Raw genomic sequence first — 14,527 nt, 5'->3', positions numbered from 1 at the left:
AGTCCCCGGAGTTGGGGACTGGCTTCAGTAGAAGCTGCTGGGACTCCCAGCAGCTTCTACTGAAGCCTTCCGAGTAAATCGCCAGAACGCCGACACCTCCTCATCTCCACCGCTCCCATGTTTTTATTTGTGTTGCCATAAGTTATTCTCTCTTCGTTGGTGCGCGGGGCGAATGCTAATGCTAATAATGCTAATGCCAGCAAATACAATGGCGGCTTCAAAAAACCTTTAAGAGTTTTACGGGGCGTGGTTTGCAATCCGCCCAGCCAATCAGAAATTGGTACTTCTTTCTCCCCAGGATAGTCCCACCTCTCTAGCAGGGACTGAAAGTGGGGGTAAAAGTTCTCTGAACTAAGTTCTCTTTTTGGTGTGAACGCAAAATTCCAGGAACTATCGGAACTAAACGGGAAAAGTACGGGGAAAAGTACTCCGGTGTGAAAGCGCCATATGTATAAGAAATATGGAATAAAAGTATTGATTGAAGTAAAACAGTACAAGCACCTCACGTTTGTAATGACTTGATATGTTAAGATGCACAGAACACTAGTTCTCTGCCCTTTTTCTGGAAATAAGATATTCCTACTGAGCGAATGCAAATGACTATATTTCATATTTTTTTACTACAGTTATTTTTGTAAATGCTTCCAGTGTTAATAATTAAAGGTAGAACAAACCCCTGTATTATACGTGTCTATGTCCAGTAACATTCAGGAGGTTAACTGTCCCTGATCACATGTTCTTCACAGGACCATAAACACTGTCACTGGAGTTTAACTATGCGTCCTTTCAGGTGGAGAAAACATCATTTAAAAGCATCATCAAGCAAAAAACACCTGAAAACGTGATTTACCCTGAAAATCCTCTTTTTCTTAAGAAGCTTTATAGTTAAAAACAAACATATTTCCCACACTGTCTAACAGTATCTTAAATATTCTGCATGCAGCTCTTCATTGAAGCTAATTATGTTGACATCAAGGGGCGAATTCTCAGAGAACAGATTGCAGACGCAGTCTATATCTGGCAAAAACCATTCAAGTTTTGGTTGAGTTTTCCCTTTTTTGCATCTGATCTGATGATAAACGCGCTAAAGTATAAAGGTTTTCTTTCCATGCAGAACAATGGCAGAGACAGATAAAGAAGAGTTACATTTTTAGACCAACGAGGTGCAAAAGCATTCCTCAAGACTTCATACGAGGAATTTAAACGAGACATTATTTGGGTGGTATTAAAGGCACAGGAGGAGCTAGCTGACTTTGCAGTGCAGTTAGTTTCTTCTTTGGTTAAGTTGGTGCAAAAAGGCTTTTCAATCCTTTAGCGAATTCGCCCCTGAGTTTTTTTTATGGCTGCTTCATTCCATCAAATGGAAATATTCGACATCTTGGGGAAATTCGGCATCTCCACAAGGAATACAAATTTGAAGAAAGTTTGGACAAACAACTCTCAACTCAAACTGTGTTCCTATTTCAAGTTTGTTCCTGTTGCAGTAGAGTCTTTTTGCATTTAGCTGTTGATGTGCAACCAAACGTCCTTTAATCGGGCTGAAATCCCAGCAAGCGAACATCTGATCACTTTTACAAACTATCTGCAACAGTCAGATGGTAGAAGGAGTTGCTGGTGACGTCACCAATCGACATTTTCTCAAACTTTTAAAGGAGCTTTGGCTTTACGAAGAAGGGCGGAGAAAAAAAAAACATGGCAGGAGGCAGGACGGGATGCAAAACGTTCCTCAGTTCTTTGGGGAGAGTATCTCAGTCCAGAACCCCGATGTGAGCGTCCACTAAAAGGTTTCCTCAGTATTCCTCTTTGATGTTCAGAGCCAGCGAGGAGGGCGACACCAGCCCGTTGTTACCACTGCTGCTCGTCACCATGGAGACGCTGTTTCCGCCGTTTCCATGGAGAACACCACCGCTCCCATTGGCTGGAGGCGTGGTGGAGGAAGAGGAGGCCGGCTGCTGGAGCTTCTTCTTGGTGATTTTACGCTCTTTAGCCCGGCGGTTCTGGAACCAGATCTTCACCTGGAGCAACAACAACAAAAAGGTGTTTTTATTTTTGCAATGTAATTTGAAGACATTTTTTTTTAAATACATTTTTCAAGATTCAAGGCTTTTATTGTCATTCGTACATAGCTACAGTGCAGTTATGTCGATGAAAATCTTAGGTCACAGGCTCCTCCAACAGAGTAACACAATAAAACAGATAAAATAGTGCAAGGAAATACAATAACATAGAATAGAAGTAGTGCCATAAGAGTCTATACAAGTGATAAATAATTTGTAAGTTGCAAACAGATGAATGTTGTGGATGTTCTTAGTTCAGGTGTTTAACAGTCTTATGGCCTGTGGGATGAAACTGTCCCTGAGTCATATATATTTTGACTGTGGTGCACCAAGTAACCAAAGCAAATTCCTTGTATGTGAAAAACTACTTGGCATGCATCCGATTCCTTTACAGTTATATTATATCTGCATGACATGTCAACATCATTTTAAAGCACCACATTTATTTCCACGCGAACAAAGCAATGGTTCCAGTTTGGTTTGTTTGTCAGCAATATAACGGAAAAACTACAAGTCCAGCTTTCATGTAACTTGGCGGATAGGTGCAGCATGGTTGAAGAAATCGGATCCACGCATTATTTTACATTTTCCGTTAAATATAGCAAGATCGGACTTTTAGTTTGATTGCTTTTTTGTTGTTGTTGGTTGGCAGGACTGGTGAAAAACTAGACTTTTCCATGAAACTTGGTGGGAGCGTTTAGCAAGGGCCAAAGAATAACCCATGATAAAAGTCTGTGTTCTTTGAGTGTTGACCTGATGAAAAGTCAGAGGGTCACCAAATGTAATACACGTCATCCTGTTGGGAACAAGAATGGGTGTACCAAATTTCATGACAATCCATCCAACAGTTGTCGAGCTGTCCTGCTGCTACACATACTCATTAGAGTGCAAATAGTGGATTCATCCGCCCATAAAAATAGTCCCAAACAAGTGATCAATTGCACTAAAATTGAATTTACGATGTAGGTCTTCAGTAGGAACCAATGGGCATGTTGTTGGTTTAAGTATTTTACTGGAATTTGTTTACAATAAGAAACATTTTCAGAGAACAAGTTAAAGAAATCCTGCCCAGTTCTTCGTCACCACTTTGAATCTCAAACATGGACGTTATGCTTTATGTAAGATCCTAAATGTAATGTTTCACCCAATTTTTGTCAGTGTTTTTCCGTACCTGTCTCTCTGAGAGGCCGAGCGTCGTGGCCAGCTCCGACTTCCTCCTGATGGTGATGTATTTGCTGTAGTGAAACTCTTTCTCCAGCTCCAGACGCTGGTGGTCGGTGTAAACCACCCGGTACTTATCTTTAGTCCGCGTCTTCCCGTCTGAAAAGCACAGAAACATAACCTGGTTAGCAAAGGAACTGTTGTTGAAATGCCCCTTGCATTGATTTCACACTGAAGGGGTATCAGTCTTCTTCTCTAAGTCTAAAAGTTTATGAAGGTTTCTATGTTTTATGTTCAGTGTCTTGGTTTGTTTGTGTCTCAGCAGGATTAAGTCAAAATTGTTAACTAGCATTAGCATGACATAGCATTTAGTAGCATCCAGAACCAAACAGTGGTTGTTCCCAGGTTTTAATCTGTAGCGTAACCCCAAAATAATAACGCTAATAATATGCAAATGTTTTGAGTTGATGCTACGTTGCTACTGTTAAAGCTAGTTAGCCAGGTTTGCCAACAATAGCCACGTATTTAAAAACATTAATGCTTCAAATGTATTTAACAATTTACTTTGTCCTCTGTTTTGAAAAAGCTAAAACGTTTACACAATCCTCTAAATTCTTAAAAATGTGGAGCGCAGTCACATGTTTAAAGAGTGGGACAAAGCTGCTAACGTTAGCCTCATATTAGCGTATTTGTGTGTCAGCAGGATTAAGGAAAAACGACTATCGTTATCTAGCATTAGCATGACATAGCATGTAATAGCATCCAGAACCAAACAGTGGTTGTTTCAGTTCTGATCGGTATCGTGACCCAATAAATAAATATGTAGTTAGCTAATAATATGCAAATGTTTTGCGTTGAAGGTGCTACGTTGCTACTGTTTAAGCTTGTTAGCCATGTCTGCTAACAATAGTAGCTTATTTTAGAACCAAATTATTTCTTAGTAGGTTTTTAACAATTTTCACAGTCACATGTTAAAAGAGCAGAACACAGCTGCTAACATTAGCCTCACATTAGCGTATTCTTGGGTTGGCAGGATTAAGGAAAAAACAGTTTAATGTTTACTAGCATTAGCATGACATAGCATTTAGTAGCATCCCGAACCAAACAGTGGTTGTTTCTGGTTATAATCTGTAGTGTTACCCACCAGTAAAATGTGGTTAGCTAATAATATACAAACGTTTTAAGGTAAAGCCAAATTACAAGCTAGTTAGCCAGGCCTGCTAACGTTAGCAGCTTATGTTATGCTCGATTTTTACAATTGTTTTAATGCAAATAGGAGAACAATAAGTAGGAAAAAACTCTGGAAATGAACAGCATACAACATGTATTATGGCATAAGTGTAAGAATATTGTTTAATGTTTACATTATCTTGCAATAGGGTGTAACTTGTAGTCCATATCCGTATAATCCAGACATAATGATTATTTAAAATACGTGTTTGAGCTCTACCATTTCACATGTACGAGGGTAAACATGTTTACCTCATATAGCCTAGTTTTAAAAACACTTAAACCATTGAATCAGTTAATTGAATGTTTCCACTTCATTGACATGAAATCACACCAGCCGTTAGCGTGTTAAAGCTCAATGAAGCGTACGGAGCTGTAGTATTTTATATTATATGTTATAAAACACTCTCGTATAAACTGACGTCAGGCTGCAGCATAATGTGAGTTTTCACCATGACTCCTTTATTCAAATAGGAAACCTGCCTTGGATTGATTTGCATAAACTCACCGTTATCTGCTTTTTGTTTAATTTAAATGGACTCAGTGTTCATGTGTTTTAAAACTCAACTCTATCAGAAGGTCAAGCTGTTCATTATGAAACTTCAAAATGTATTTAACCTGCAGATTAAAACTCGCTACAGTTGTAATATAAATGACGAATTGTAATTTGTCTTATTCTTACAGTAAAATGAAGGTATTAATTGTCCAGTATAAATGTATTCAAAGAATGTAAAGTAACAGTAAAAAGTAGGTATAGTACTTGAAATAAAAGTGCTGACTGCTGAAAAGTGTATTTAAAGTAGTAAATGTAAAAGTAGGAGTAGTCAAATGTATTCAAAGTACTTAAAGTAAAAGTATTAAAGTGCAGTCAAATGTATTCAAAGAACTTAAAGTAAAATAACTAATTGTGCAGTAAAATATACGCAAAGTACTTAAAATAAATGTAGAAATTGTACAATGAAATGTATTGAAAGTACAAAGTGTCTTTTTGCGTTGCAGCATACTATGTTAAAGTAAATTAAAAGGCCTTCAGCTGTCTTTAACACGCTCTGATTCAGTATTAACTCTAAACACACACCATGTTCTTCTTTAAACACACACTCACACACACACACACGCACACGCACACGCACACGCACACGCACACGCACACGCACACACACACACACACACACACACACACACACACACACACACACACACACACACACACACACACACTGTCTGTCTGTCCAGTAATTGGTCAGCGGGGGGGTTTGGGAACATCTGTCCGAACGTTCTGCTTCATTTGTGAAAGTGAAAACCAACAGTCTGATAGAGAGCTGACGCTAATGAAGGAGCGTAAATCAGAAGCTCTTCAGCGTTCACTCTGCACTCAAGTATCGTTACTCATTATTCAAAGCAAGAGCCAGGCTAACACTTCCCCCCACTGCCAGTCTTTATGCTAAGCTAAGCTAACACAGCCCTGATTCCTCACTAATGGCGCGTTTCCACTACAGCGCGGAGCACGGTTTAAGAGGGCTGTGACGTCAGCGGCCCGTCTTTGGTTGCGTTTCCACTTGGCCTAGTACCGGCCGGCGGGTCCTAATTCACAGTTTTTCTGGCCTCATAAAATCGCGGGTCTAGGGCCAGAGACAACGAGGCTGAGTCGGGCTGAGTATGCTAAACTAGAGAGAGCATCGCTGGCAAGGGGGCTACAACTACAACAAGATGGACATATTTGACCGTGATTTAATTGTAATACACGTTTCAAAATGATGCCGAAGTAACAACATACTGATACCGGTTAGTAAAAACCATGAATTAATGCTTTGTCAAGTCTGCAGACAGACGGCAGGCGAAAAAACCTTTTAAAATGCGTGTTTTCTAAATGGAGATTGGCTAAGCTAACGCAGTATATGCTCCGACCGTCCACACTCACAACAACGGCCTATACAGACATAAATAAAGCAGCGACTGTATTCACCATGACACAGGCAGTCTGTGGTTTGTACTTGTTTAACTTTTGTCTAGTTTCTGAACATATATGAGGAGCTGTGAGCTCTGAGTGCTAACAGCTAACGGCTGTGTTGTTTTTCTGGGGTTCTCATTGAAGATCACGTCACGGCTCCGCCTACACTGCGTTACTATAGATACTACCCCAGTTCCTAAACTGTAATGGAAATGCGCCATAAAGTGAGCCAGTCCTAACGAGGCCCAGCCATACCGAGCGGGGCCGAGCGAGGCCGTGTAGTGGAAACGCGCCATAAGACCCTTTCAGAGGACGAGAAGTGCCAAATAAATAAAACCATATAAAATAAATGTATATTCTATTAAATGTACCTGATTTATTTTTGCTTGATTATGTTTAGTTCTTTTCCATTTATAAAAAGTTATGTATTTATACGTGTATACCATTTTTCTTTTTTTCTTTTTACCGTTATTTCTCCATAGATGAGAGTAACACATGCGTCACTTCCGGGCAAAAATTACGGCTCCGCCCACTTTTGGGGGAAAACAACGCTGTTATTTGAATGGAGGTCAATATAAACTCTGACGTTTTTGCCAATCCGATCAGAAATGTAAGAAAACCGTGGATTTGTGGATCTTCAAAGAGCCCGATTACGATGGCCAGACAGGCAAACTATTACATTAAATCATTGGAAATCGACGAGCGGGCTCGATATATGGTTAAATATAGCAGTTGGCGATCGATGTCCATAGATGAGAGTAACACCTACGTCACTTTACGGCCCCGCCCACTTTTGAGGGAAACCAACGCTGTCATTTGAACGGCGATCGAGCCTGAAGCCACAGAGCTCCTTTGTTCTTAGAGGAAGGACAGAAACACTGAACTCTGGATTTGTTTTAATGTTTGAGGCGCAATAAACGATGCAGCAGCTTGTTGGCATGATCAAACTATTACTTTCCGCCTCGCTCATGAGAGTAACAGCTGGCGAAATTACGGCCTCGCCTACTGATTTTAATTTAACCATATATTGAGCCCAATCGTCGATTTCTAATGATTGAATGTAATTGTCTGTCTGGCCATCGTAACCGGGCTCTTTGAAGATCAGAAAATACACGGTTTTCTTTCATTTCTGATCGGATTGGCAAAAACTTCAGAATTTGTATTGATCGCCATTCAAATGACAGCGTAGTTTTCCCCCAAAAGTGGGCAGGGCCGTCATTTTTCGCCCGGAAGTGACGTAGGTGTTACTCTCATGTATACTTGGAAGGATAATAAAAATAAAAGTAGAACAAAATAAAATAATACAGAAATAAACAAATGAATGTAAAATGTAATAAAGAGACTCTCTCTTTATACAGAGGGGACACATGTCTCTTCTACATCAACATGTGTCCCCTCTTCTTCATGTCTCTTCTACATCAACATGTGTCCCCTCTTCTCCATGTCTCTTCTACATCAACATGTGTCCCCTCTTCTTCATGTCTCTTCTACATCAACATGTGTCCCCTCTTCTTCATGTCTCTTCTACATCAACATGTGTCCCCTCTTCTTCATGTCTCTTCTACATCAACATGTGTCCCCTCTTCTTCATGTCTCTTCTACATCAACATGTGTCCCCTCTTCTTCATGTCTCTTCTACATCAACATGTGTCCCCTCTTCTTCATGTCTCTTCTACATCAGCATGTGTCCCCTCTTCTTCATGTCTCTTCTACATCAACATGTGTCCCCTCTTCTTCATGTCTCTTCTTCATCAACATGTGTCCCCTCTTCTTCATGTCTCTTCTACGTCAACATGTGTCCCCTCTGTGGAAAGAGACTCTGAAAGTTTCAGGAACAAAGATTCTCTCTCTTTTTGTCCTGATCCATTTCTATAAAAACCTGTCTGAAAATGAGCTGATCAGATTGTGGCCACTTTATGATGTCAAAACGATGTTTTGGCTTGTGTAACGGCCCGTCCACACAGCAGCGTTAAAAAAATCTTGGAGGTGGGCGTATCTGAAGCTTGGGGATTTTTTGCGAGCAAGGCACTAACAACCAATCACATGAATCTCCCGCCCCCCGACATACGAAGCAAAAAAGCCCGAAGTAAACTGGATATAAACTCCCCAAACAGGCGAAAACATACCACTGTCTCTGCCACCTCCCTCCATGCCTGGCTCCTCCGGTTTATATCCCGGTAGGTAAATAGGGACTGGTCATAAAGCACCGGGTGATTCCCTACCGCTAATTTCTCCTCCATTTTTTGGAATATGAGGAAATGACCTGCGGTATGTCTCTCCCAGCATACACGCGGTTTGATTGGCTAGCGCTTGAACTGTCAGATTTGCATACACGGGATTTGATTGGCTGACGCTTCCACCTCAGCTTCAAAAGTTGAACATTGCTCAACTTTGAATCCTGAAAATCCTGAAAATCTCCGCTCTGCTGCCCACAATGCAGTTCGGCGAAAAGTGAGACAAAGTGACGTCACCCCATTCAAAGTGAATGGGCAGAAGCGTTCCAAGATTTTTTAACGCTGCTGTGTGGACGGTCCGTAACCATTAGCCAATCAGCAACCAAGGTAACCCCCCCCCCACCTTATCACCTGAATCTCCTCCTATGCCCCTTTCACACCAACACGTTTTCAGCTCCGGCTCGGAGCTGGAGCCTGAAAAGTACCGTTTTTTCCTGTTCACACCGCAGCGGCGCCGCCTTTTAGCTCCGGAATGCGGTTCACTTCCAGCTCCAAAAGATTGTCGGTCTAGAAGCAAGAGCTTCGGAGCTAAGAGGCGGCGTCGCTTACGTCTCTCTTACGTCGAGGCGTGCAGGAAACTAAACCCACCTCCCCTGAACATGGGTCGACTGAAGAGTCTCGTCATGCCTGCCTACAAGCAGTAGCGCTGAGCAAAGTGACTAGAAGGCAACCACACACTTATAAAAAAAAACACACTTTATAAAGTCAGGCAACACTAACCAGGCTTCGTGTGATTCTGTTTATTTGTACCTTACTTTGACCATCCGTTCTCTGTTATTGATCATTGTGGAGAGCAGGCAGACGTTTTGTTTTGTATTATAGCAGCTATCGGATGGAATCAATACATGGGCTGCACAGGTTGTCATGTCCGACTATCACAAGTAGAATCATAATGAAAAATACGCCGGTAAAATGTGCCTGTAGAAAACGGCTTAGCAAGTAGTCAGTTTAGCTTCGGTTGCTATGCTAACATCACCCATGTTATACCAGAGAAACTTTCATAACAGCGTTGTGATGCCAAACAGCGTCAATTCAGACTGACACACATTCACTTAAGGGGAACTGGGGATATGTATCAGCTGCTTGTGTGACAGTCAGACAGTGAATACTTTAGAGCCGTGTGACCTAACCCGGAGCTAACGGGAGAATAAACTCCCGTGGAAGAGCAGCCAGCACTGCAGCGGTCGGTAAATGCCGCTGAAACACATTAATAAACAATGAACCACGGCACTCTGGAGAAAAGTATAAGGTTGGAGAAGTTGTTATTTAATTTAATCTGGCTTCGTATGATTAAAAGCAACACGATCATCGACCCGACGCAGTCCCCCGTTGTTGTTGTTGTGAGCGCCGTTGGGGAGCAAATCAGCGATGTAAACGGTGACGTCATGACGCAGCAGCGGCAGCTCTGGGCAGTGTGAACAGAGCGGGAGCAGAAAAGGGAAACCGGAGCTGAACCAGAAAAGCTCTAGCTCTGAGCTAGAAAAGGAAAAGCGCTGGTGTGAAAGCCGCACTAGAGCACCATTGGGTTCTTTTTAACCAAATCTCTCTCAGAGGGGCGTGGGGAGTGGCTCCTTATTTTCATCTAAAGTAACACACAGAGAATCAGCTCTTTTGAAACAGGGCCGAAACAGAGGGGATTATGGGTAATGCTGCAATGATCTGTTTGGTGTTTCAGCCAATCAGAGACAGGCTCTGGATATATCTGAGACCTGTGATATATTGATGAGAAACAGTATAATAGGGGGCCGTTAATATCCCTGAAATCTCAACTGAAGACAGAAACTTGATTACTTTTAGAGAACTGAGGAACAAATAACAAAATAAATGTTTGTGAAAATGATTCCTTTGCTGTTAAACACCTCAGATGTATCACAACACATCATTAGTTTCCAGGAAGTCATAACTGCTCCTGACTCCATAGAAGTACGTGCTGAATTTACAATATGTTTAACACTCAATTGACCGACTTTTAAGCCATAAAAGCATTTAAAGATCTGTTATATGATACGGAAGTAAAAGAGTGAACTGCTAATGGAAGTAAATTAGTGATAAAACAGAGGGAGCTTCTCTCTCACACACAATCTTTATTGGATTAATACAAACAGGTTTATTTCTATTTTATAGGATATATATATATTTTTTATATATTTCAACGACCTTTTTAAAGACTATCTTTTAATTTATTTTTGTTCTTTATTTCTTTATTTCAAACACACACACACACACACACACACACACACACACACACACACACACACACACACACACACACACACACACACACCCAGTCCCAGACACACACACTCTCACACACAGTCACACTTCACACTTCAAAGTGCGGACAGTCTTGTTCCTCCGTGTCTTCTCCGCCCAGAGACAGCGGAGGACAAAGCGCCTCCGCCCGGATCCTCCCTCCTTTCAGCGGGGCTTCATTAGCATCACAGCGGCCTCTTTGATCCGGAGGGCCGTGGGGAAGCTCCACACCCCGTCGGATCTACGCGTTATATTAGCGATTTTAAAAAAACACGACGGTCCTAATGGTTTAAAGTCCCAGCTGCATGTTGAGTGAAGGGAGGGGAAGTCCGGGTTTTAAACATGTATTTTTTTTGTAATTTTACTTATTGGCTGTTTGTATTTTATTCTGTATTGTTTCATTTATTTTATTATTTTATATTCATTTTTTTCTATAAAACACTAGTTAAGAAAAGTGAACATATATATATTTTGTATTATAATTATAATATAAATTCTAATACTATTAAAGGTGGGGTAGGTAAGTTTGAGAAACCGGCTCGAGATCGCTAGAATTTGAAAATACACAACCGGAGAAAATCTGCCACTTCCTTATAGAGCCTCCTCCAACACACACGAACGCGCACATGACCAATGAGGGCACGAGATAAATGTGTGCACAGATGGAAGGCTGACAGGCAGGTAGGCCATCCAGTTATTTTAGCCGGGCCGGCTCAGATGATTGGTCGTGCTTTTTACAGTATTACGGCTTCCAGATGACATTTCTTTTATGGATTTGTTGTCAAAGCACTTAAGATATTCATTGCTATCGGGATGTTAAGAGCATTCCATGGAATATAACAAAAAGTGTATCTCAAGCCGGTTTCTCAAACGTACCTACCCCACCTTTAATACACCAAAATCATGTATATTATTTATTATTATTTTTATTTTTAATATAATTTTTATTATTAATATTAATGGTATTAAATAATGTCTAACTGATGAGGAAAAAATAAACAAAAGTATAAATAAAACTATAGTTATAAGATACGATACAATTAAATTAATGATTTAAATATAAAATGGATAAAAGCAGGGTTTTTTATAACCTCTAATAGGATTAGAAATAATCCCTGTGATTCCTTTTTAAATAATGTTTTAATTCCTGTTAAATGGCTCTGTTTGCTTTACATGAGAAGCGGCACGCTCGGTGTAAAACATGTTTTAAATATCACAGTTTTTACTGAAATTAATCCATATAAATAACAATTAAAAACTATTTTATAAATCCAAAATATTTTCAAAACAATATCAGATATCTCATGTTTGCTGCATTGTGATAGCACTTTGAAGTAAACAATAATAAATGTGATAAGATGTCGGAAGAATGTAAAATAAGACGGCGTAAAAAGCTGATGTTTTATATTTCTTGTACATAATGTGAAGGTTTTTTTTATTGTTTAATGCACATATTGAACATGTTTTATCAATTTGAGCCTATTTCAGTAACTATTAAGATATTTAGCATCAAGTGCATGCATTAAATGAAGTAAAACGTGCAATATTTACGGTATAAATTCATTTGAATAAGTATTTCTTTGAGGTTATTTTAGTGGCTTAGTGGGTTTTTTAACCTGCATACTTGGTTAATTATAGGGAGTTCATAAGTGCAATATTTACAGTATAAAGTAAGAAATGCTAAAGTAAATACCTGATTCCCAATTTATGAATAATATGGAGTTATTAAGCGTTAGGTGCACTTAACGCATGTTATAGGCTACTTCATTTCATGCATGCATGAAATGAAGTAGGCTATAACATGCTATTTTTACAGTAAAAAGCACCATAAATACTTACGTAAATTACGTAAATTCATTTAAATAAGTATTTTTTATTAAATGGGTTGAGGTTATTTTAGTGGCTTAGTGGGTTTTTTAAGCTGCATAATTGGTTATTATAGGGAGTTATTTAGAGTATAAAGAAGCAGAAATACTAAAGTAAATATGCATCCTAACTGATGTATTATATGGAGTTATTAAGCATTAAGTGCATGCATTAAAAAAAAAAGTATAACATGCTATATCTACAGTATAAGATAAACTAATTAATGAACTAAAAATAAATAACGTTAATTTTCAATAATTCTTACTGGGGTTGGATGTGGGCGCGGAGCTCCGGCGGATCCAGTCGTACGGGTTCCTCCTCTGCGGGGATCCGGGCGACATCTGGCCGACCGAGGCGTTCAGCTGCCCGGGGAAATCCGCCGGGTTGAACCCCAGAGAGGGACCCACCACCGCGGATCCCCCGGAGGATGAAGCCCCCCCTCCTGCCACCGCCGCCGCGTAGTGAGACGACCATTCATCCCGGGATGGAGGCGGGGGAGGCGGGTAAGAGGAGCTCCATCCCCCGGTGTTTCCCCCGGAGCCCCCGGCCTGCTGCTCGGTGGTCAGGCCCGGGTGGTGAGGGTGGTGGTGCGGGTGGTGGTGCGGGTGGTGGTGGTACCCGGGGAAGTCTGAGTACTGCGGCGGGGCGGAGGTGAAGCTCTGTGGACTGAGGCTCAGGGGGTGCCTCGGGCCCGGGTTCTGGTACATGTTGGGGTCCTTGTCCAGCTGCAGGTAACTCACGTACATGTTTCCAGGTGAGGAGGAGGGCTCTGCCTCTGCATGCTGCGGATCCAGACTCTGTCACCTGGCGCTCAGGTAAGATCTCTGCTGTCCACCTGTGAGAGTGTGTGTGCGTGTGTGTGAGAGTGTGTGTGTGTGTGTCAGCACGTTAAAGCCTCCCACTGTCACATGGTCACTTTTATTACCCTTATCTCCCTCCCTCTCTTCCTCTTCTTCCTCACCTCACATCCTCCCGTAGTTTGGTAATGCATTATCATTTAGTTTCTGTCATCTGAAGAAAAACTAGGATTTTATATTTCCGCCACTTTATTCTGTAAATAGGCCAACTGCACGTTTTACTTTATTGATGTATACACTTAACAACTCCATGAATCAATCAGGATGCAGGTTCAGGTTCCTTCAAAGCCACTCAATCAGCTGCATTTTGAACAAATTGATAAACATTTAAAGCATCAATAATTAAGCTGTAAATATATATATATATATATAACATAAAGAATAGGAAAAAATATTACATTTAAATATGACAAAAATACTTTAATAATAAATAAATAGAATATGAATAGAACTGTAGAAAATAAAATATTTATAAAAAACATAAAACCTCTAATTCACAAAGATGTTGGAAGTATATTTTGATGATATACTTTTGTACTTTTACTTGAGAAGCATTTTCAATGCAGTACTTTTAACAGAGTATTCCTACACTCTGGTACTTCTACTTTTACTCAAGTACAAGATCAGAGTACTTCTACTTTTACTCAAGTACAATATCTGAGTACTTCTACTTTTACTCAAGTACAAGATCTGAGTACTTCTACTTTTACTACAAGACCTGTGTACTTCTACTTTTACTCAAGTACAAGATCTGAGTGCATCTACTTTTACTCAAGAACAAGACCTGTGTACTTCTACTCTAACTTACCCCCCCCCCCCCCCTCTCTCTATCTGATGATTTGCATCACAGTCGCTCTCTGCATTTCAAAGGCAGCTTCAAAGGCAGGAGACGAAGTTACAAATGAGGCTGAAACTAAA

The 14,527-nt window shown here is 40.5% G+C and overlaps 1 protein-coding gene across 1 annotated transcript; it reads right to left on the bottom strand.

Moving 5' to 3' along the window:
• Positions 1 to 223: 223 nt before the first annotated feature.
• Positions 224 to 13,608, bottom strand: cdx1b (caudal type homeobox 1 b). Its single transcript, XM_034113891.1, has 3 exons — positions 13,018 to 13,608; positions 3,229 to 3,377; positions 224 to 2,015 (listed from the first exon to the last, which is right to left on the bottom strand). The coding sequence occupies exons 1-3, from the start codon at positions 13,496 to 13,498 to the stop codon at positions 1,791 to 1,793; spliced, it is 855 nt and encodes a 284-aa protein (XP_033969782.1). The 5' UTR covers positions 13,499 to 13,608; the 3' UTR covers positions 224 to 1,790.
• Between the last annotated feature and the right edge of the window lie 919 nt (positions 13,609 to 14,527).

Source organism: Trematomus bernacchii, unplaced genomic scaffold (assembly GCF_902827165.1).
Source record: "Trematomus bernacchii unplaced genomic scaffold, fTreBer1.1, whole genome shotgun sequence".
In the NCBI taxonomy this organism is placed as follows: Eukaryota; Metazoa; Chordata; class Actinopteri; order Perciformes; family Nototheniidae; genus Trematomus; species Trematomus bernacchii.
This window is presented reverse-complemented; position numbering and strand designations above follow the sequence as displayed.

Coding starts and splice junctions, on each gene's coding strand:
- cdx1b (XM_034113891.1), bottom strand. CDS start 13,498: ATGTACGTGAGTTACCTGCAGCTGGACAAGGACCCCAACATGTACCAG. Junction 3,378..13,017: donor CGCGCCCACATCCAACCCCA/GTAAGAATTATT, acceptor TGTGCTTTTCAG/ACGGGAAGACGCGGACTAAA. Junction 2,016..3,228: donor TCGGCCTCTCAGAGAGACAG/GTACGGAAAAAC, acceptor TTGTTGCTCCAG/GTGAAGATCTGGTTCCAGAA.